Raw genomic sequence first — 24,137 nt, forward strand, 5'->3', positions numbered from 1 at the left:
AGAAGGTTAAGCTGATTCGAGATAGACTGAAGGTAGCTCAGTCCAGGCAGAAGAGTTATGCAGACTCAAAATGCAAGGAGGTAGTCTATGAAGTCGGAGATAGAGCATATCTTCGTGTGTCACCTCTGCGAGGAGTTAAACGCTTTGGAGTAAAGGGAAAGTTAGCCCCGAGATTTGTAGGACCATACCGAGTTTTGGAACGTATGGGAGAGGTAGCCTACAAGTTGGAGTTACCCGAAGGACTGTCAGGAGTTCATGATGTGTTTCACGTTTCCCAGTTGAAGAAGTGCCATGCTGAAATGGCTGATATTCCTCTGAGATATACAGTGCCCCTGGAAGCAACAGTTGGATAGTGACCTGACCTATGAGGAGAAACCAGTCAAGATTCTCGAGTTTGATAGTCGAGTTACACGCAGTAAGGTTATCAAGTTTTGCAAAGTTTAGTGGATCTACCATACCGAGGATGAAGCCACCTGGGAACGAGAAGATGATCTATGCAACGACCACCCACACCTATTTTCTAGCCAACCCGAATCTCGAGGGCGAGATTCACCTTAAGGGGGTAGGTTTGTAACATCCCAAATTTTCAATTTGGAATGTTATAAATAGGTCATTCATGCATATCATATTTTATTGCATGTTGTTTTGCGATCCTCGAAATTCTAAGCAACTCAAGGACCCACGGAGAGAGTTGGGGATTTCACGATTTTCATATTTGAATTTTTCTCAAATATCGAAACAAGGATCATTTTGGTTTTAACTATTTTTCTCTTCGAAAATATTTCATATTAAAATATATGAGAGGAGATAATATGACTTCTCCAAAATAAATTAAATATTGGAGGAAAAAATTTAAATCAAATAAATAAATTTATTTGGATTTTATTGCTATTTTATTTTGAATTAGGAAAAATATGTGTTTTTCAAAATTGCATTAGAGGCCCAAATAAATGTTCACTTTGTCTGCAATGTTATTAGAGGACCGTGAAAATTTATTTCAGGATTTTTGGACTCAGTTTAGTAATTCTTTTATTAGTTTTTCCGCGTCAAGATTATTTAAAAAAAAGTCAACCGACCTAACGGGCCGTGCCCCAGCCGGACTCGTCCGAGCTCAGGCTTTATAAGCCCAAGCCCGAGGCGCCCCGAGGCCCAGCCGCCGCCACCCCGAACCCTAACCCTAGCGCCGCCCAGCCGCCGCCACCACGCGCCGCCGCCGCCACCACGTGCCGCCCGCCGGCGCGCTGCCTCCCGCGCCGCCGCCCGCCCCGCCGTCTCCCGCGCCGCCGTCCGCCGCCGTCCGCCGCCGTCGCCGTAGATCCCGCCGGAGTTCGCCCCGCCGGTTTTCTTCGCCGGATTTCGTTGGTTTTGTTTTCGGTAAAAACCCTAGATCGGTTTTTGTATATTTAGATCGGTTTTTGTTCGGTTTTCTTCGGTTTAGTTAAATAGCGGACGTTTGTCCGTATGTTCGTTTTAACAAACGCTGTTCGCCAGTTAGCCACAAACAGCGAACGTTCGTTCGTTAGCCTGTTCGTCTCGTTTTATTTTCCAGGGTTTTTCCGCGATTATTTTCGATCGCGATTTCTGCCCTGATCTTCGTTTTAGTTTATCTTTTCGCTCGTTTATCCAAATCAGGTGAAACAAGCGCCTAGATCTTCGTCTCGAAGCCCTCTTTCTGTTTAACCAACTTGAACAAGATTTTGGTACTATAAAATTTGACTTTAGTCCAGATTAGTAAACGGATCTTCTTTCTTTCGTAGTTTGAGTTTCGTTGCTTCGTTTGTTTTGATTCTTTTTGCAAACCGGAGTTCTTCAGTTGAACTTTCTGGTTATATCTTCTTATTTGATTTTTACCCATGCATATTTGCTTGAGTGCTTATGTATGCTATTGTTTGTTTGCGATAGAATTCTCGGAGTGCGAAGCGTGCTACTACGAGTCACTAGGTTTTGCGGATCGTCAGCAAGGCAAGTAACACATTGATCATACTCTTTTCATACCCAGTTTTTATACATTAGTTACAATCCTCAAACACTGCATGATTAGGATGTGATTAACTTGTGGGTATTGGGAAGTAGATGATGAGGTAGAACCTATTGCCTGTTTTATTATCAAACCCTTGGGAGTTACTTTTACGTTATGCTTATATTGCTATGCTATGCTCGTAGACGTGGATTGGGTTTGAGTGTATCCATGACAGATGTGAGATTGTTTACTTAATGGTTTAAGTTAAGGTGGCAACTTTAATACACATCTGGGTGGATTGTTGGTTTAGGGCACCTGGGGTTATACCAGTGTTGTCCTAGGAGATCCCGGGGTTATACCGTGTGATCCTCCTATGGTCCGCCACCCAGGCTCAAAGGGATCATAAGATTATTCATGCTAGAAACTTCCATGTGCAGCCACAAGCTATTATGGGCTCTAGCATAGTTGAGTATGTTGCATGACCTCTTCCAATGGCAGGCTAGCAGATGTAGGTTGGTACTGTCTACCCGGGATAGAGTTAATGCTTCTGAAAGACTATGTCTCGGTCATCCGTTTCTCAAACACCATGTAGTGCGAGAAATCCAACGGAGGAGATCGAGTCTTCTGGGAAAAAGTGCGCAAACCTCTGCAGAGTGTACAAACTAATCATGGTTAGCCGTGTCCCCAGTTATGGACAACTTGAGTATCTGTTACTTGAATTATTGATTTGATCTGATCACTCTAAATTAATTTGTTTGGTTGCTAATGTACACTTTTTAATTGGGATTGAGATGGGGGTACCATTCTCAATGTTTCAACTACCATGATAGTTAAATAAAATATATTCCTTTGTTGTAGGAAAAAATTGGCTTTTCACAAAACATTATAACCATAGAGCCTCTACCAGCCATCTTTGCATGTAGTGATAGCATTTATCCGTTCATTGCTCTACTGTGTTATATTGCCAGCATATTCCATGTGCTGACCCATTTTCGGGCTGCAACATATCATGTTGCAGACTTTTCAGACGACGAGTAAGGTGCTATAGGTCATTGTCGTTCACTCAGCTATGCCGTTGGAGTTGATGGACTCACTTTATCTTCCAAGCCTTCCGATGTTATCTTATTTAGATGGCCTTAAGCCATATTTATTGTAATAAGTTCTCTTTTGAGACATTCGATGTAATAAGTGTGTGATTGCTACTCTGTTATAAATCCTTCGAGTACTGTGTGTGTCAGCATTACCGATCCAGGGATGACACTGAACACAGAGATTTGACCGTCTGAGGTCGGATCGCTACACAATCCCTACTCCTCGCATTGACATCAATTGATGGGCATCTCCATAGCCCGTTGATTAGCCGCATCGATGTGAGACTTTCTTTTTTTAGTCTTCTCCACACAACCTCCATCATCATATTCTATTCCACCCATAGTGCTATGTCCACGGCTCACGCTCATGTATTGCGTGAAAGTTGAAAAAGTTTGAGAATACTAAAGTATGAAACAATTGCTTGGCTTGTCATCGAGGTTGTGCATGATGAGCGCATTGTGTGTGACGAAAATGAAGCGTAGCCAAACTATATGATTTTGTAGGGATGAGCTTTTTTTGGCCATGTTATTTTGTGAAGACATAATTGCTTAGTTAGTATGCTTGAACTATTATTATTTTTATGTCAATATTAAACTTTTGTCTTGAATCTTTCGAATCTGAACATTCATGCCACAATAGAGAAAATTACATTGAAAATTGTGTTAGGTAGCATTCCACATCAAAACTTCTGTTTTTATCATTTACCTACTCGAGGACGAGCATGAATTAAGCTTGGGGATGCTGATACGTCTCCAACGTATCTATAATTTTTTATTGTTCCATGCTATTATATTATCAGTTTTGGATGTTTAATGGGCTTTAATATGCTCTTTTATATTACTTTTGGGACTAACCTATTAACCGAAGGCCCAATGCAAATTGCTGTTTTTTTGCCTATTTCAGTGTTTCGCAGAAAAGGAATATCAAACGGAATCCAAACGGAACGAAACCTTCGCGAGGATCTTTCTTGGAACAAACGCAATCCAGGAGACTTGGAGTGGAAGTAGAGGAAGCAACGAGGCGGCCACGAGGCAGGAGGGCGCGCCCAGGGGGTAGGCGCGCCCCCACCCTCGTGGGACCCTCGTAGCTCCACCGACCTACTTCTTTCGCCTATATATACTGTTATACCCTGAAAACATCCAGGACAGCCACTAAACCACTTTTCCACCGCCGCAACCTTCTGTACCCATGAGATCCCATCTTGGGGCCTATTCCGGTGATCTGCCGGAGGGGGATTCGATCATGGAGGGCTTCTACATCAACACCATAGCCTCTCCGATGATGTGTGAGTAGTTTACCACAAACCTTCGGGTCCATAGTTATTAGCTAGATGGCTTCTTCTCTCTCTTTGGTTCTCAATACAAAGTTCTCCTCGATGTTCTTGGAGATCTATTCGATGTAATACTTTTTGCGGTGTGTTTGCCGAGATCCGATGAATTGTGGGTTTATGATCAAGATTATCTATGAACAATATTTGATTCTTCTCTGAATTCTTATATGCATGATTTGATATCTTTGCAAGTCTCTTCGAATTATCGGTTTAGTTTGGCCTACTAGATTGATCTTTCTTGCAATGGGAGAAGTGCTTAGCTTTGGGTTCAATCTTGCGGTGTCCTTTCCCAGTGACAGCAGGGGCAACAAGGCACGTATTGTATTGTTGCCATCGAGGATAAAAAGATGGGGTTTATATCATATTGCTTGAGTTTATCCCTCTACATCATGTCATCTTGCCTAATGCGTTACTCTGTTCTTATGAACTTAATACTCTAGATGCATGCTGGATAGCAGTCGATGTGTGGAGTAATAGTAGTAGATGCAGAATCGTTTCGGTCTACTCGACACGGACGTGATGCCTATGTTCATGATCATGCCTAGATATTCTCATAACTATGCGCTTTTCTATCAATTGCTCGGCAGTAATTTGTTCACCCACCGTAATATATGCTATCTTGAGAGAAGCCACTAGTGAAACCTATGGCCCCCGGGTCTACTTTAAATCATATTAGTTTCCCGTCAACTAGCTATTTCTGTCATCGTTTATTTTTGCAATCTTTGCTTTTCAATCTATACAACAAAAATACCAAATATATTTATCTTATTATCTTTATCATATGTCATTTTTGCAAGTGGTCGTGAAGGGATTGATAACCCCTTTATCGCGTTGGTTGCAAGGTTCTTGATTGTTTGTGCGGGTACTAGGCGATTTGCGTGTAGTCTCCTACTAGATTGATACCTTGGTTCTTAAAAACTGAGGGAAATACTTACACTACTTTGCTGCATCACCCTTTCCTCTTCATGGGAAAACCAACGCATGCTCAAGAGGTAGCAAAGGACATAGGAAATTTGGATTCCCATTCAATCTCGGTGATTTACTACCGCACACGATTCATCTCCGTCGCCTCTGTGAACCGTGTGTGTTCACTCACACATGCAAAAGGAAAAAAGAAAACCCTCGCCCACTTCGTCCCCACTCACTCGCCACGGACTCCTCCGCAACTCTGCACCCTAAGCTCGACGGCTGTTGGCGGCGGGCGTAGGTCACACTCCAAACGGCACGGGATTTCGCCCCTACCGCTTTTCGCCGCCTATCTTCACCGACATCCTAGACTCTGGTCGACTGCGGTTTTCTGCGGGATTGGGTCGGGGATTTTTCTCATGGAGAAGGTAATCAACTTAATTAGCAAAATATTCACTCATCTCTTATCACAGTGCGTCCGTCGCTGTTAAACAACTGGCGGAAATCGCCGTGGAATCATTTTTGTTCTAGCTGACTCATGGGTGTTCATTCACGTGTCCACGGTGCGAGCACAAATCATGCAACTGTGGTCGTGGCCAGTCGGAAACGAAGTTCTATCTCACCATTCTGGATGACTTCAGGGAGCGCTCGGTATGTTCAATCTCAACCTACCACGGTCGGCATGGCCTAAATTTGTGAACATATACTGTCCGTTGCTACATTATCTATATATTTGCATCAAATCTTTGTTACATTATCTATTTTTAATTCTATATTTTTGTACTTTGCTTTCATCTATATATTGATCTGTTCTATCAGTTACTCCCATATTTGCATCTTGCTCTGTTATTTCAATATATCTAATTTACGATCTTAATTTTCATTTCAAGAAGTACATCCATTGCTTTGCAAGAACAGAAGTAGAAGAAAATCTTGGGCTTTACTTTGCTGATGACTCCCAGGATGTCATATTGACAACACACCATGGATTTACAATGACGATTAGTGTAAAACTTGATAAAGATGGTCACTCCTATTTTAATGTGGACCTTTGGAGAAAAATGTCTAAGTGTTATGAACTGAATGCTGACAATAAAATTCTAGTGCGTGCACCACAGCCTGGTCTAGTTAACATGGATGTTTACTTCCCTAATGTCATCAGTCGATCAAAATCTGATCGAGGTTAGTGTCCTTTCAACTTTCTCCATGCTGTCATATTACTATTTAAGCAACCAATTGATCACTATTTAAGCAACCAATTGTGATATCATATTCTGACTCCGTTCCTAGACAGTAATTCTATTTACCAATTTATGTGCACTATATATTCTTCTGCCATGTTCTGAATAAATAATACCTTTTCACCTTTTAAGTAGGATATGTTGGATGCATAGTGAACGACCTATATGTTACTAAGCATACGAAATTTCACTGAAAGGACTTGAAGCATGTCATAAACTTTTTTGATAATCTGACAGAGATAGCACAGCGTATGAACGCTGGATTTTGGATGGGACTAATTAGACCTATGGTGCACACACTGAACAAGACCAATTGTGTGCACAAAACGCTGGTAAAAAGTCTTATTTTAATGTTGATGCTCATAAACTATATATATCTTCAACGGTATGTTACAATTGTTTTTTATTCTACATGTCAACAGAAATTGCCCCCTTTAGCAGTTCCTGGATCGATTTCCCGGCGTGGTCGAATTACACTTGTGCCTGCTAATAACGCCAAAGTGATTGCAAGGTACTGCATTTCTCCCAGAAATGGAACCATTCAAATTAACAAGTTCTCGCTTCTCGTGGCAATGCATCCATATTGGAAAATTGGAGACACTGTTCTACTCATGCTCTACCAAGGCACATGAGGGCTCTTCCTTTTCATTGACGAGATGTCGAGTCACCGTGATCAAGCTGCTTCCAGTGGATAGTTGTGGCTGTTGGCCCTCAGCCTCTTAAAATGTACTAGCTGTTACTATATATGTTAAGTATGTAGATATGGACCATATGGTTGTTGGCCCTTAGCCTCTTAAGATGTGATAGTTGTTACTATGTTAAGTATGTAGATATGGACCATATGGTTGTCAAAACCGTGTTACGAAGATCCTCCTTTTGTCGAATAGTGCAACCACTATATATATGTTACTCAAATGTTGTTACCCAAGTTCATAAATTTTCATGAAAAGTATTAGTATCATACACAGTTCATTGAGTTTAAGCGTGTGCCCGATGTCCAGAAGGCATTTGCATATTAACTGTCTATATTGCAAATTCACACACATGTTAACATAAGGAAACGTATGTGTAACATACTAATCATCGCACCCGAGTACTCGCAGACGCATCGTGTGCGATACTCCTAGCCACCGAAAGCAACTAGTTTGCATTTTCCAAAGTTTTTTGTACACACAGAATCGCACACGAAGTAACTGTATTGACCGTCTGTGTTGTAATTTCTCATCACAAACAGTTCATCCGAGTCGGCCGTTTGCCACGTATCACACACATCTTGTTTACACGACTCGTTTGTGTTCTTTTGGCTCATCGCAAACAGTTCATCCATGTGAATTGTATGCCGCATATCACACACATCTTGTTAAGTTGAACCGTTTCTATTGTGTTCCCTAATCGAAAACAGTTCGTCCGAGTGAACCGTATGCCTTATATCGCACACACATTGATATGGCTGCTTGTTTCTGTTGTTCTACCTCATCGCAAACAGTTCGAATGGATTAACCGTGTGTCCTGCATCGCACACACATTGATATGGCTTCCCGTTTTTGTTGTTCTGCCTCATCGCAGACAGTTTGAATGGATTAACCATGTACCCTGCATCACACACGCAACTAAAATCTGAACCGTGTTTGATGACTCCGTCATCGCAAACGTTTTGCACATTTTTTGACGGATTTTTACACCACCGTTTGCGATTATTCCATCACTCACAATTTCGGGGTCTCTGATCGTAGTGTCGTGTTAGCAGTATCTTGCAGTAGTGACTAGTATTTTCTGTGCACTTTGTCATCACTCGTGCGCGCCTGGGAGCAACTTCCCAGTTGGTCACCCATCCTGAAATTACTCCCAGCTGAGCATGCTTAACTTTGAAGTTCTGTCCGGATGGGCTTCCGGAAAAAGAAGGAATTCCTTATTGATATGAGTAGTCTACCATCCCTATAAGCCAGGCTATCACATACACCCCCACTCAGAGGAACTGACGTCCTCGTCGGGCCACAGGAACGTTCCCTCTTGGCACATACGTCTGTGCATCTAGTCCGGTACATGTGCCATGCCGTGTCCCACGACGGGTCACAAACGTCCTGTCCGCAAACATCCGTGTAACCGCGAGGGTCGGCTACGATACTAACTTGTAACGCCCCGGACACACCCGCCGGTGGTCCTTACTCCTGACGGGATCTAGACTGGCCCCACAGATCAATACTAGTCTTTTCTGCGCACTTTGTCCTCACTCGTGCGCACCCGGGAGCAACTTCCTGGTCGGTCACCCATCCTAAAATTCCTCCAAGCTGAGCACACTTAACTTTGGAGTTCTGTCCTAATGGGAATCCAGAAAAGAAGGAATTCCTTATTGATATGAGTAGTCTATCATCCCTAATAAGCCAGGCTATCACACTGGAGCCCCAAACGGACTCCAGATCTGGCCTCCCGATGAAGAACAGGAGGCGGCGGCGGCTCCGTCTCGTGAAACGCGATAATTCTTTTTCCCTAACTTTTTTCTGGAAAATGTGATTTTATAGCGTCGGTTTCAGGGTCTGCGGGGCCACCAGGTGGGGACAACCCACCTGGGCGCACTTGGATGGGGGCGCCCTGGTGGGTTGTGCCCACCCAGGTGCCCCCCTCCGGTGGTTCTTGGCTCCAGAAAGTATCTTTTATAGAATAAAAAATCCTCGCAAAGTTTCGTTCCAATCCGAGAACTTCTATTTCTGCACAAAAACAACACCATGGTAGTTCTGCTGAAAACATCGTCAGTCCGGGTTAGTTTCATTCAAATCATGCAAATTAGAGTCCAAAACAAGAGGAAAAGCATTAGGAAAAGTAGATACGACGGAGACGTATCATCGCGTGGAACCTTGATGCGGCATGAAGCTATGTCAGTATTTCCCCAAAGAGAAAGGGATGATGCAGCACAATAGCGGTAGGTATTTCCCTCAGTGATGAGACCAAGGTTATCGAACTAGTAGGAGAACCAGGCAACACTATGTAAACAACACCTGCACACAAATAACAAATACTTGCAACCCGACGTGTAAAAGGGGTTGTCAATCCCTTTCAGGTGTCGGCGCCAGAAATTGGCAAACAGACATGAGAGAGTCACTACAGGAATCAGGAACTTTGCCATCTGCCATGGCGGACGGCAAAGGCATGCCTTGCGGACGGCAAAGCCTTTGCCGTCAGCCAGCAGACGGCAAAACGTCCGGCTGAACGAGCTACGGCAAAGGGCACTTTGCCGTCTGCCGGTGGACGGCAAAGATGCAAAGGCCTTTGCCGTCAGCCAGCGGACAGCAAAGGGCATGACTCTTTACAGCCTTTGCCGTCTGCCAGCAGACGGCAAAGAGCCTATATTGCCCCATTTAATTCTGTTTTTTTCTTATATCAATTCATTTTCACAGAAAATCAAACACAGATATAGCATATCCAACACATATTACCAATAGTCATGAACACATATATATCCAACACATATCCAACGCATGTTACCAATAGTAGGAAGTTTCATCCATACATATACATAGTTTCATCAATAGGTAGCAAGTTTCACAAAGTCAAAACAAAAACTAAAGACAAGCACTCCATATCTGAAATTACAAGAAATGACCTAAACTAAATATCTATTTTCCTAAAAACTATCTTATTACTAAGATCTTCTCTAGATCTTCTTCTTTTCTTCCAACCTGCATAACAAAAACACTAAGAAAAAGAGAATGGGTTAGGAGTAGAAATGTAGCATTTCACTTGGTGAAATGCAATGCTGTAGGAGCCAGCACTTGAGATCAAGACAATCTTAAATTAGTGTAAAGTTATGACCTTTTAACTCAGCATTTGTCTGCACGGCGTATCCACAAGACAAAAGTAGCGTAGGGCTTTTAGAGCAGAATTATATCAGAAGCAGTTAGCATACCATCACACTGATAAGAACCGCCAGCATGGCTGTTTTTTACCAGTGAGCATTTGAGACAAATTGAAGATTCTGTGTATATGCAATACAGAGACCCCTAAGACAAGTATTTACACAGGACCAAACTGAGGCGGACCGCCGCCGCCGCCGCCTCCACACCCAAAAGCTCACGGTTCCATTAAATTGCTCGTGCATGAATGGTTGGAAAACAGCAAGGCACAGACAACCATATATATGCTAGAAGTAGGCATCAGCCATTAGGTCCTGTAGCTAAAAGGTGCAGGATGCAGAGAAACAGCTACGGGTTTCCTTGTTATGGTATGTTACTTATTACTAGTAGGTTTTCGTAGGAGTAGTACTGTACAATTCCTTTTGCTTTTTATTAGGGAGAATCCGTTTCCGTTTCAAAGCATGCATGATTCCTTTCGTTTGGCAATGCGTTATTTTACATGGGGGCACTGCCTGCTGAAGACTACTGTAACCATGTCGCCAGCTGCAGGACCACCTGATTTTTCTTTGAGCTTAGTTCTTGTTTCCAGGGGGGATTCGAGTGCTGTGTTGCCTATTTCCCAAGTCAAAGCCTATAGTGTGTATTTAGTACTTACGACTACAGGGTGAAACCAGCCTATTAGTAAGCCGAATGAACTGAGGCCATTTTCCTGAACCTAAATATAAACAAAGGTGGGGAACACAAACAGAGGTTGGTGAAACCGCCTCGGTCCCAATGAGATAAGACGACGTACCGTCGAGGAGAAATTCCAAAGGGTGAACCGAAGCAGCGTGAACACTAGCACCCCTCGTTGATCCTTGAGGTGCTTTTCTAGTTGAAGAATCTGCATCAGGCAATCACGTGAGTCTGCTGCCATACTAAAGGCAAAATTCATCAGCAAAGGCAGCGACCAGCAAGCAAAGCCTAATGAGAGATTGGATGATTAATAGAGAGAAACATTTTCTTCATCAGCCAAGAAAACAGAAGAAGAAACATTTGTCAACCAAGTTCAGAGAAACAGAGTATGTTCATATTCTTGCAAAAAGGATGCTATAAATTATCAAGGCTACCTATCAGCATCACCGATGATCGCTAGATTTTTTTACCCATGATCGCTAGTTGAATATATCAGGGCAACATTTGTACAAACTCGTGGAAAGCTACAGCAAACAACATCACTGAAATTTACAAGAGTTTTTCTATTTCCAACTGATTCCGGAGGAATCCGTACTTGGCACTGTCTAACCAAGTACTCTTAGGTCCCACTTTGAATCGGTGTAAATGTGTAATCCCTCCGTTCCAAAATAGGTGATATGACAATACCAGCCGCAACTGATTTCCACCCAGAAGGAAAACGACCGGCCGAGGCTTATAACTTAAACCGACCAATAGTGTAAATAAGGATACAATTGTAAACATTACAGGCCTAATATGGTGAACCAACCATATGGAACAAGCCTACCCGCTGTCTAGCTAAAATTTAAGGAAAACACCCCGTTTCCACCGGCTGATAATAACAAACGTAAGCCTCCCGCGTTGCTTGCCACGTGTCCTCTGGGCCCATCTACCGCCGGCCGGCCTTATCTCTTCGCGTCCCTTCTTCTCCGCAGACTTCGCCACTCGTCTTTTTCTCCTCCCCATCTCTGCTCATCCCGCTCGAAGGGGAGAGCTCCCATGGCAACGCCGGCCACCCCGCCCCGCTACAGAGAACCAGGGAGGATCGACGGCACCCACCACCTACCACATCCCCGCCGCAAAAGGTGGGTGCTGAAGCCCCCAGCGCCACCACTGCGGTGCTGCAACCTAGCATGGGCGACACACACATGTGTGAGGAGGCGGCCGCTCGTCGTTTCTGCCGGCGATGCGATGCCCCGCTCACCCACGGCCATCGTGCTGCGACGCAGCAATTAGCCCGTTGCCGCCATGCTGCGGTGCACCTCGTCGGCGGCTCGGCGCTACTCCTACTGCGAGGACACCTCGTCGCAGGGTTGCTCTGGCTGCGACGCAACTCATCCGCAACAGCCAACATCGACGCCCACTGCATCATAGCACCAGTGGCGTCGCGGCCGCTGCATCACAACTCCGGCGACGTTGACGTCCGTTGCATTGCAGCTCCGGCGGCCACTGCATCACAACTCCGGTGGCGTCGACGTCCGTTGCAGGCCGCTGCATCACAACACCGGTGGCGTCGATGACCGTTTGCATTGCAGCTCCGGCGGCCGATGTATAGCAGCTCCGGCAGCATCGCCACCGCTGCATCACAACACCGGTGGCGTCGACGACCACTGCATTGCAGCTTCGGCAGGGCCGGCGGCCGCTACATAGCAACTCCGGAGGCGACGCGGCTGCTGCATCACTGCTCCGACGGCGTCGCGGCCGCTGCAGCGCAAACTCCGGCGGCGTCCACGACTGCTGCATCACTGCTCCAGCGGCGTCGCGGCCGCTGCAGCGCAACTCCGGCGGCGTCGACGACCGCTGCATCACAGGTACGGAGGCGTCAACGGCCACTGCATCGTAGCTCCGGCAACGTCGACGTCCGTTGCATCGTAGTGGGACAGTGGGCGACTGGGCGTTGTGCTGTGGTGCGCGAGGCGAACATGTGCATCTGAGAGGAAGTGGGATCCGTGGGACTTTGAGTGAACGGCTATGATGTGCATGATCGGACTGTTATCAAGGCGGATGATAACTGCGAGTTATCAACCGGCTTACGCCTAGCATCGGCCCAAAGGCGAGATGTCAGCAGCAAATCTACAGAAAGTAGTAGAATTTTACGGCGATTTAGTACCTCTTTTCTCAGGGAGCTTTGTGCGCCCCTCCCGGGCTGCACCTCCTTACTCAAATCGCTCTTCACCTTAGCCTTCAAACCTTCCTGGTAAACAGAAGCAGCACAGGGTCGCTCAAAATCAAAGAAACTGCGGAAACACTAGCAGCAGCGGCGCCGCTTTCGTGGGTGCCCCAACTCGGAACGCAGTCGGCGACGGCGGTGGCAGCAGCGGTGCAGAATCCGGGGCGAGCATGGGCTTGGCCGGCGCTGCTCCGGCGAGGGGCGTCACTCTGGCGAGGAGGAGGCCCGTGCGGTGAGGAGGAGGCCGGATCCGGAGTGGCCGAACCTCCCGCGGCCGGATCCGGGCGCGAGGCAGCATGGGGCGGCGGCGGCGAAGCGAGACGCGGGCGGGGCGCAGAGGAGCTCGGTGCTCGGCTCCCATGGCAGCGGCGGATCTCGAGGTCGGGGCGATCGGCGACGAGGCTTCCGCGGCGAGGCGGCGAGCTTGTGGGGAGGAAGTGGCGCGCGACGCGACGCAGGCGGCAGCGCGAGGCGGCGGGGCTCCTGGGGTCCGATGTGGTGGCGGCGCGCACCGGCGGGCGGAGGCAAGGTGGCGCAGCAGAGCGGAGGCGAGGTGGCGCGGCGGCGCGGGGTCGAGGGAGGCGGGGTCGGGCGGCGCTTGGCTGTGGGGCAGGCGTCGCCGGCCTTCTTGCCGGGGCAGGCGGCGTCGACGGACACCCCGTACGCCTGCAGGGCCTGGAGCGGGGGAGAGGGAGAGACGAGCGGGAGAGAGAGAGAGAGGGGTGAGGCGGAGAGAGAGGGGCGAAGAGACAGGGGATAGAGATAGAGGAGGTGTGGGGGTAACGGTTTACCCGCAAAAAAAAAGATAGCCCCACCTCTTTGCCGTCTGCCAGCAGATGACAAAGAGGGGGTTAGACCGTTGTAGTGTACTAGCATTTAGTGGACCCCACCAACACCTCTTTGTCGTTCGCTGGCAGGTGGCAAAGCTTCTTTGCCGTCTGCCAGCAGACGGCAAAGAAATGACAGATGGCAAAGACCTTCTTTGTCGTCTGCCAGTTCTTTATCATCTGCTGTTTGGTAGTTGATGGCAAATACCTTCTTTGCCGTCTGCCAGCAGACGGCAAAATCCCAGATTCCAGTAGTGAGTAGTAAATATTGATAGATCGAACGCCAAATAAAATAAAGTGCAGCAAGGTATTTTTGTATTTTTGGTTTTAATAGATCTGAAAATAAAATCAAAGGAAAATAGATCGCAAAGGCAAATACTATGAAAAAGAGAACCGGGGGCCGTATGTTTCACTAGTGGCTTCTCTCGAGAAAAATAGCAAACAGTGGGTAAACAAATTACTATTGAGCAATTGATAGAACTTCAAATAATCGTGACGATATCCAGGCAATGATCATTACATAGGCATCACGTCCAAGATTAGTAGACCGATTCTGCCTGCATCTACTACTATTACTCCACACATCGACCGCTATCCAGCATGCATCTAGTGTATTAAGTTCATGGAGAAACGGAGTAATGCAATAAGAATGATGACATGATGTAGACAAGATCTATTTATGTAAAAATAGACCCACATCGTTTTATCCTTAGTAGCAACGATACATACGTGTCGGTTCCCCTTCTATCACTGGGATCAAGCACCGTAAGATCGAACCCACTACAAAGCACCTCTTCCCATTGCAAGATAAATAGATCAAGTTGGCCAAACAAAACCCAAATATCGGAGAAGAAATACAAGGCTATAAGCAATCATGCATATAAGAGATCAAAGAAACTCAAATAACTTTCATGGATAAAAAGATAGATCTGATCATAAACTCAAAGTTCATCCGATCCCAACAAACACACCACAAAAAGAGTTACATCATATGGATCTCCAAGAGACCATTGTATTGAGAATCAAACGAGAGAGAGGAAGCCATCTAGCTACTAACTACGGAACCGAAGGTCTACAAAGAACTACTCATGCATCATCAGAGAGGCACCAATGGAAGTGGTGAACCCCTCCGTGATGGTGTCTAGATTGGATCTGGTGGTTCTGGACTCTGCGGCGGCTGGAATTGATTTTCGTCGACTCCTAGGGTTTCTGGAATATTGGGGTATTTATAGAGCAAAGAGTCGGTTCAGGGAGACCCGAGGCGGGCACAACCCACCAGGGCGCGCCTGGGCCTCCGATCGCGCCCTGGTGGGTTGTGCTCCCCTCGGAGCACTCCCCCCAAGGCTCTTCTCCGGCCCACTGGATGTCTTCTGGTCCAAAAATAATCTCCAAAAAGTTTCGCTGCGTTTGGACTCCGTTTGGTATTGATTTCCCGCGATGTAAAAAACATGCAGAAAACAGCAACTGGCACTTGGTACTATGTCAATAGGTTAGTACCAAAAAGTGATATAAAATGATTATAAAACATCCAAGAATGATAATATAACAGCATGGAACAATAAAAAATTATAGATACGTTGCAGACGTATCACACCTCAACTTGTGCTTTTTGTCGAGCCAGTGAATTTGGTAAGTCGTTTGCCAGTTCTCCGGAATTGCTCCCGTCTTCCGCTTCGAGGTGCCGACGTACAGAGTTTTTTTCAAAAGAAATTGTGGGTCTAAGTGAGCATCTGGATGTGAAAATGGTACCTTTCGGATCGTCCATCTCTTTTTCTTCGGGACAACTGGTTCCAAGTCAGGAGAAGGGATTACCTCAGCTTCGCCAGCTCGATTAGATTCAACTTACTCCCGAGGAGACGGGGCATCAGCAAGTTCATTAAAAATACGACCAAGTGAGTCGAGTTCTACCTCAGATTCTTCCTCATCATCCTACACTTCTACGTTGGTGTCTGATAACCCACAAGTATAGGGGATCTCAACAATTTTTGAGGGTAGAGTATTCAATCCAAATTTATTGATTCGACACAAGGGGAGCCAAAGAATATTCATGAGTATTAGCAATTGAGTTGTCACTTCAACCACGCCTGGAAAAGTAAATATCTACAGCAGAGTGACCATTAGCACAATAATATGATAGTTCGATAGTAGTGGTAGCAATAGCAAACGATAACAGTAACAGTAGCAGTTTTTGTAGTGATTGTAACAACAGAAACAACGAAAGTAACTTAGCAAAGATCAATGTATGGAAAGCGTAGGCATTGGATAAGTGGTGGATATTTATGTTGGATGACATCCGTCATATAACAGCCGCAACCTAGAGCGATGCACAATAGCTCCAGTTCATCAATGTAATGTAGGCATGTATTCCGTATATAGTCATACATGCTTATATTAAGAACTTGCATGACATTGCTTCCCGCCCCACTTCCTCCACCTCTTGCAGCATTTCTTCCCCCTCTTCCACCACTATTGTACCATTTCTTCCCCCTCTTCCACCACTTTTTCCAGCATTGTTTCCCCCTCTTCCACCACCTCTTGCATCATTGCATCCCCTCTTCCACCACCACTTCCGCCACCTCTTGGAGCAGATCTTTCACCATCCCTGGCAACATTGTTTGCCCCCTTCTGGTATTGCTTGAACCTACTTGAACATTGCTTATACTTGTTGTAGCATTCCTTGCCCCCTTTTTCACTTTCTTAGTTTTTCCTCTCCCTGTAGTAGCACTGGTTTCTCCCTCATCTAGAGCCCTTGCTTTTTTATTTCCCCCGAGCCTTCCCTTGGTTGTAGCAGTGGTATTTGATCTTCTCTCAGGAATAGGTTCCTGAGAGACCGTTTGAAAATGAAGTCCAAGATAAGATTCACGTTTTTGAGAACATGTTTTTCAAAACAGCTCTTAAAAACGCAAGGATTTTACCAGCTTTCCAATGCCATCCGATGTTCTCAATTATGAGAAACCGATTGAAAATGAAGTCCAAAATATGATTCACGTTTTTTAATTTGAAAAAATTGTTTTTTCAAAATTGCTCATGAGGATTACAAAAAGTTCTATATGACTTGTAATCTAGTTGTTAAAAGCTTTCCAATCGTATATTACACGCCATGTTCCGAGAAAAAAATCGATTTTTTTTTTTGAACTAAGAAGGCGATCAGTTGAACGAGCATCAATTCAATCACTAGAAGTCTTCAGTTCGAGAATAGTTACAAAATATTCAGTTACGAAAACAGGATAGCTTGTGTGTGTGTGTATATATATAGAGAATAAATGTTTCCTACCACCAGTACTAGTTACCACCACTTGCATTTTATATGTTGTATGTAGTAGCTATCAAAATCGAGAGTATGTACGTGTAATATATAGTATATATAAAATTGTTTAGATACTATATAAAATATTTTTTAAGTAGTATGTACCATATTATAAACATATTCGTTTTTACGTACAAATATGTATGTATTTCACAAATATAACAAAAATCATGGGCTCATATGCAATTTTTTCTTGTAACTTGCTTTAAAATATCTTAGACATAGTATATGAGCATATTTAGGGAAGCGGCGATTCGGTGCCCGAGCGCGGATGCTCCCGTAGAGTGCCGGCTGCCGTAGCAGTCAATGCGGGACAGCGCTGGGTCATTTTTAGATCGATACGTGATATATACGACCAGAAAATACCAGTACGAGCACAGATCCACATGCGGGCGAACGGGAATGATTTCAGGAGCAGCTGAGCTCGAGCTCAGAAACGAATATTCGCATTTCTCCCCCATATATGGTCTAAATTTGGGGGAGCTCGGACTGTCCATACGGTTGAATTTTGAAGAGGCTACTAAGCGTTCATTCGATGTCTGAACACGTCCGGACCTTTGAGAACAAATGAACTTTGACCTTATGTACAACCTTAATCATTTGTTTAATTAATTTATATATGCATAGCCCGTAGCAATGCACGGGCGTTCTGCTAGTCTCGCTTAATGTGAGAGTAGCTCTCGTGTAGCCAGAAGCTTTTTCCTTGGATGTACAGTACTGGGCGGCCCATTCTTAGCAAGTTTTTTTTTTTAGCTCACTCGCTAGGTGGTTGGTTGCGTCCGTTGCGGTTTTGTTTAGATTTTTTGTTTTTCTTTTGTCTTTTTTGTTTTTCTTTTTGTTTTCTTTGTTTCTGTACCAATTTCCTTTGGTTTTTCTTTATTTTTCACAGTTTTTCTTCTTTATTTATTTTCGGTTGTCTTCCCAATATTTTTTCTGCACGCATTTAAATTTTTTCAAATGTTTGACTAATATATATATGGAAAATACATTCTGCCATCCAGCGGTAGTTATCCCACATGTCTTATATACTATCATGTATTAGTATATATATTACTTTATCATTCTAAATATGCGAATATTCGTTTCTGAGCTCGAGCTCAGCTGCTCCTGAAATCATTCCCGTTCGCCCGTATGTGGATCTGTGTATGTGGATCTGTGCTCGTACTGGTATTTTCTGGTCGTATATATCACGTATCGATCTAAAAATGACCCAGCGTTGTCCCGCATTGACTGCTACGGCAGCCGGCACTGTATGCACGAACCAGGTGGTTCTCGCACGGCTCGGGCATTTTCCTGTTCCTCCCTGAGCCGTGCCCGTGAGCCGGTATCCGTGACGGCCACCTGCCCCAGCCCTCGATAATTGCATCCCCACCCGTGCTCCCCCCTCACAACCAACACAGCTCCAAAGAAATCCCCATCGCCGCCGCTCCCTCCCACCTTGTTCACTCGCCGCCATGTCCGCCGCGTCATCCTCCCCCCTCACCGTCCCAACTGACTTCCTGCTGCCTCTCAACCCGGTATCCTTTTTGCGGCGACGAGATCGCGACGAACTTCGCAAGGACGGGAGACAAGGCGGGTCATTGGTTCTACAAGTGTAGAAAATACGATGTAAGCAGATCTGAAATTCCTGTTTTTGTTCTTGTTTCAGAGCTGAGTTCGCAGATCCACAGGAATACGGCCCCTGACTATCACGTTTTCTAATCGCAGGCCCGCCAGTGCCGATTCTTCGATGCCAGAAGGCGTACGTGAGGAGGCTAACTCCGCTTCAGCTTGCCCGTGCTTAGAAGCAACAAGCAAGTCGACATTCACCAAGCCGTGCAGATGGTCCATGCTGCCAACCAACCCCCATGTGCAGCAAGGCGATGGAGGGCAGATAGCCACCCAATCCAGTCTTTGCCACCGCGGTCTCGGCCAGGGCAGACTTTGTATCAAACTGATCAACTACAAGCCGCCGTTGCATCCCGTTCCCAAATGCTTGTAGTTGCCGCTCTGCTGCTTGCAGCTGCCAATCTCATGCTTACCATGCTTGTTCTTCTGTTTGTAGTCGCCAGGTACTTTGGCTCGGTAATTAATGTGTTCAGAGCTGTTTACTGAGTTGCCGTGCGAACGGCCAGAAGGCGTCAACCATGTCAGGGTGGCTCCCTGTACCTCAAGCCTGTTTCACCTAAAATAGAACTTTATTGGCAGCATCATATGTAATGATAGTAACTATGTTAAGTATGCTTGTTACTGGCTGTCATTGAAATTAATTCTGTGTAATGAAATTTCTTATTGTTATGCTATTACACAATTTGTTATATAAGAGAACTCTCCCTTAATTATGTCTTTGTTGATCAGTTCGATACAAATTTTGGTTGTACATAGACTGAAGTAGCAAATGTATTATATATTACTAGTATTATTTTTCATTTCAGTTTGTTAACCCAAATATTTCTTTATTATTTTGCTTCACTAGTGATACATAAGACATTGATATTTGAAAGGTGCATAAGCTTCCACACCAACAGTCGATGGGAACAACCAGAATCATGCATTGGTGTCTCGAAACATTTTCTGCATTTGAAAGTAGTGAGAGTATGTAACCAGTTACTTTGTCGGCATTTAACAAATCGAAGAAGATATGCACCAGGTTTTTCAGGTTAATTTTCTACAGTCATACATATCAAGTTGTTCCATTCGGAATGCAAATCTTTTTCTGCAAGGTTGGCCTGTTGTGAAAACAACCTTTTCTATCTACAACAAAACTTTGCTACCTGCACTAACTTTGCAACAGTTGGATAATTTTCTCTGGATCTATTTTTTTGTTAATGCGCAGCACCAGCGACTACGGCTTCGGCGATGACTGTCGTTTCCTCCATCACTTCCCCACCATGGACACGATCAGGCTATTTGCGAAAAAAGATGAACAATTGAACCTAGGCAGTGAGGGGGAGCTCGGGAAGCCAATGTGTTTTGGCAGCAACTTCAAGACCAGGCTATGCATGAGCTTTGTCGCCGGCGGAGGCCACTTGGCCTATGGCAAAGTTGAGCTGCGCAGGCCAAACGCATCTTCAGAAGTCCAAGATCAAGTGGTTTTCATGGTGTTTGTGATGATCGTGTGTCTGCTATTTTGCAGAAATGCCTAAATAGAAGGTTGTCTATTCTTGTTGTAGTCCATTTTTTCGGTTCAATGAAGGCATGATAGGCAAGGCAACAAAAATGGATTGAACAGGAACTCACTGTATCTCTTATTTTATTCCTCGAATTCTAACTGAATAGTACAATTCTTCATGTAGCTGGACATCACCTCTTCCACTCCTATTTTACATGTAATACATGCATTATCAGCTTCGGTGTTATTACCTTCTCTTGGATAATGAGCAGAGTAAGTGTCAGTCCAAGAGAGATAGTGCTAACAGACAGCAAGGTCCTCAAGTTCTGGGTTGAGGATGAGTGCAAAGTCTTTGGGATCCCTTGCGGTCGTCACAAAATCAAAGGCAGAGATGCCAACATAAACCCTGAAGCAATTCAGTTCATAAAGGGTACAGTTGAAATGAACAAGACGGGGGTTCACAACTTGCGTGCAGCAAAAGAGTTCCTTTTGCGCGACATCAACGAGAATTCCAGCCAGCTTGAAAAAGATTGTTTCCAGATAGCCTTTGTTATATTTTGTCATGGGCCATCTGCTTTCTCTGTTATGTACCAATTGTTGTCGAACACACGCAGCAGCCTTATCAATGCAGCACACTTACATCGGCATGACCTACTATTCTCCGCCTCTGGTTTCCCCTGTATAATTCATTTAAACACACTTGAAGCACCGACGCCCATGGCTGCTGCTTACCTTCCAAAACAATAATTACATGAATCAGTGTTTACCGAGCAGCCGCAGACGATTTCTTGCATTCACTTTGACACCTTTGTCCTCTCGACGTTTAGCCAGCTCTTACCGTACCTTATTCTGAATCTAATCTCCCAAGAATTGCAGAAAGTAAGTCAGTCATATTTTAAAACCCATAAGCTCATACACAATCTGAACTCAGTACTCGCCAAACTTGCGGATCGACTCCTCGAGCGCGCTCATCCGTGACAGACATGGTGTCCTGTCTGGTGGCGCACTCCTTAGCCATAATCTGAAGTGTCAGAACAAGTAAAACATTCAGTACACTGTCCCAAATGCCATAGAAATAAAAATATGAGCACTATTTCTTATTTCTGAATGTGGACAAGCCGGTGAATTTGCTTTGGCAAAGCTTAGCAGCTTGCACCCAATTATCAGGAAAGAGCTAAAGCACATTTTGTCTGAACCTAAAGTGAATACAGTACAGTTTTTCAAGCAGGGACGGGTTGGATTCAGACCTTTTTGTCCATCCAGGAACTTCCGGATTCACTCTGTCAGTGGACTGCGCCGACCTAGTCGGAGATGCATCCGCACGGCAGCGAGCTCCACCATGCCTCCCGATTAGCTCGTCATCGCTGACCTGCTGGCTGCATCCAGAAGCACCCTTTGAGTTCACAGTCCCACCGCAGGCGGCCTCGCTTGGCCACATCAACGCCAGAGGAGCCACATCTGGCTGCTCAACGCTGTCCGCGAACTCCTACAGCAGTGGGAACCTGAAAAGGGGCGGCAATGGCCGACGTCCATGGCCGTTTGTTAGCCTCCCCCTTTCACGTAGGGATTTAGTGTGATCTGCGTGTGCTAACCTGTCGACGGCGTCGAGAAGTAACTCCATCCCAGCATCCTCCCTTTTTTCCTTGTGGCCCAGAAGGAACCGCCGCCACCACCGCCTTCTTCCTTGTTTGTCGGGAGAGAAAAACGGCTCAGCTTTTCGCTAACGATCTGAGCTTCTTATCTGATCCTAGGCTCGGTTATTTCGTCAATGTCCTGGTCCACGGATCAGGACGGCCACGTCCGAACTCCGTCGCACGCCTATGCCGCGGTCCCACAAACGCGCCACTGTTTCCTACCGTATATTGCGGACGGCCCTTTTTCCTTCGCCCCTTGTCAGATGCGTCAGCGCTATTATTCCGGATCCCAAGTCACGAACGCGCAATCGCGATTTCGGGAGCATCCGCGCCCGGTCGCCGCTTCCGGAGAAATGCGATTGTTCGGACTATCCTCATGTTATATCCAACACAAAAACCCCACCCCACAACGTATCGTCCTCTTTTTCTTTTGGACCCTCCCTTTCTCACTCGGTTTCCTGTCGTAGTGGGACATTTATCGCTGGAGCCTCCTTCTTTAAAATCAAATGACACCCACCTCACCTTGGTCATGCGTTGCAACAAAGATGATTTTTTTTTCATATTTACTGTATAATAAAGTGGATTAAACTAACACATACTATTGACACAAAATAGTAAATAACTAGAGAGATCAGTCTCAAAGGGCCATTCAACTTCGCAAATGCACACTGACATGGGAGGTAAGTGGCAACCTGAATGTATTCCTAGTCACCAATAAGCTCCACCTCCAGCCCAGATACCATTCATTGCTAGAAGGGATAATTGATGTTCTTCTCTTCCTCGTACTTCCCCACATCTTCTACTCCTAGTCTCTCCGCCAACCCGTTTCGTTGACGCCAACTTCAGCGCGTTGACGCCTCTTCTTCTTCTTCTTCTTCTTCTTCTTCTTCTTCTTCTTCTTCTTCTTCTTCTTCCTCCTCCTCCTTCCTTGCCAGTTTTAATTCTCATTCCTACTTATTTTTTATAATACTCTTTCTTTCTTGTTTCGCTTTATATTTTTGGAACACTCTTTCCATCTCCAACACCATGGACCACTTGGTCGCTTTAGTTCCTTTTTTCCTTCTTATTAAATGGAGCACTCTCCCTTTCAACTATAGCATGAACCACCTCGCCAATCTAGTGTCGTGTTGTACTCATCCACGAACTTTCGGAAACCGTCAACATGTGGAAATCCTGCAGAGCATGGTCGTCATCCATCTTGGTGAACGCTAGGTCGTCCATGTCGCGGGCGCATGGTGTCCGTTGTCCATGTTGGCAAGTGGTGCTCGACCACGTCGCTGAGAGCCTGTTGATTGTCCTTGCCGACGAGCGCTTTTAAAATGATTCAAAGTGATGAACTGCTTGCTTAATTAATTAATTACACAAATAATTAAAAACCTATTTAATTCTTCGCACGCCTGATTAACCGCAACCAAATCGACTAATTACCCGCCTAATTGGAAAAAAAATCTCTACTTCTAATTATCTATAGGCATAATTAAGTGTCTACCTAAACCATTAATTACATTAATGACTTGGTTTCAAAATTGATTGGGTGCAAAAAAATACTTTCTATTTAAATGGACCTAATTAATTGCATACATAATTAACCGTCTAGTTAATTAATTACATCAATGGTTATACTTTCAAATTGATTCAGCGCTCGATTTCCAAAATATTTTTGCATGAATGGCTGCTACGAGTGACGACGACTACCAAGTATTGTAGGACACATTTCCTTTACGAATTTCTTGATATTTGAATGGACAAACTTGATTTGAGAATGTAGTATGTGTGTCTCTGTGTATTAATGACAAGAAATATAATATGATTGTGTCCACGAACACCTGTACGTGGTGGTATGGCGACACGCCTTCCGTCATGGCCGTCCTTGACGTCGTGATGCACGCCTTGGCATTCTCGAGTATCATGCAAGTGTTAGGCCCGGCCGCGACATCCTCCATGGTGTCGCGCACGGCGTCCTCCGTAGAGGCGCGCGGATGCGTACGCCCACAAGTAAAAGATATGTTATTTTGTT

The 24,137-nt window shown here is 45.2% G+C and overlaps 1 protein-coding gene and 2 long non-coding RNA genes across 4 annotated transcripts; 1 reads left to right on the forward strand and 2 right to left on the reverse strand.

Moving 5' to 3' along the window:
• Positions 1-9,981: 9,981 nt before the first annotated feature.
• LOC120973887 (uncharacterized) lies at positions 9,982-14,019 on the reverse strand. The gene is made up of 2 exons (XR_005769488.2): positions 13,202-14,019; positions 9,982-11,260 (listed from the first exon to the last, which is right to left on the reverse strand). It is a non-coding gene; the product is annotated as an uncharacterized lncRNA (long non-coding RNA).
• A 4,692-nt stretch (positions 14,020-18,711) lies between these two features.
• On the forward strand, positions 18,712-20,730 carry LOC109735628 (uncharacterized). Its single transcript, XR_002226171.4, has 3 exons — positions 18,712-19,003; positions 19,103-20,097; positions 20,211-20,730. It is a non-coding gene; the product is annotated as an uncharacterized lncRNA (long non-coding RNA).
• On the reverse strand, positions 20,602-22,223 carry LOC109735627 (uncharacterized). 2 transcript variants are annotated; one of them, XR_002226170.4, is made up of 4 exons: positions 22,079-22,206; positions 21,734-21,988; positions 21,254-21,507; positions 20,602-21,163 (listed from the first exon to the last, which is right to left on the reverse strand). XR_002226170.4 is itself a non-coding variant. In XM_045233473.2 (3 exons), exons 1-3 carry the CDS (start codon positions 22,105-22,107, stop codon positions 21,414-21,416), a joined length of 252 nt encoding a protein of 83 aa, XP_045089408.1. In that variant the 5' UTR covers positions 22,108-22,223; the 3' UTR covers positions 20,602-21,413. The 2 variants fall into 2 exon arrangements, 1 of the variants encoding a protein (XP_045089408.1); XM_045233473.2 differs by having other exon boundaries at positions 20,602-21,507; positions 21,734-21,862; positions 22,079-22,223.
• Between the last annotated feature and the right edge of the window lie 1,914 nt (positions 22,224-24,137).

This window comes from Aegilops tauschii, chromosome 5 (genome assembly GCF_002575655.3).
Source record: "Aegilops tauschii subsp. strangulata cultivar AL8/78 chromosome 5, Aet v6.0, whole genome shotgun sequence".
Taxonomy (NCBI): Eukaryota; Viridiplantae; Streptophyta; class Magnoliopsida; order Poales; family Poaceae; genus Aegilops; species Aegilops tauschii.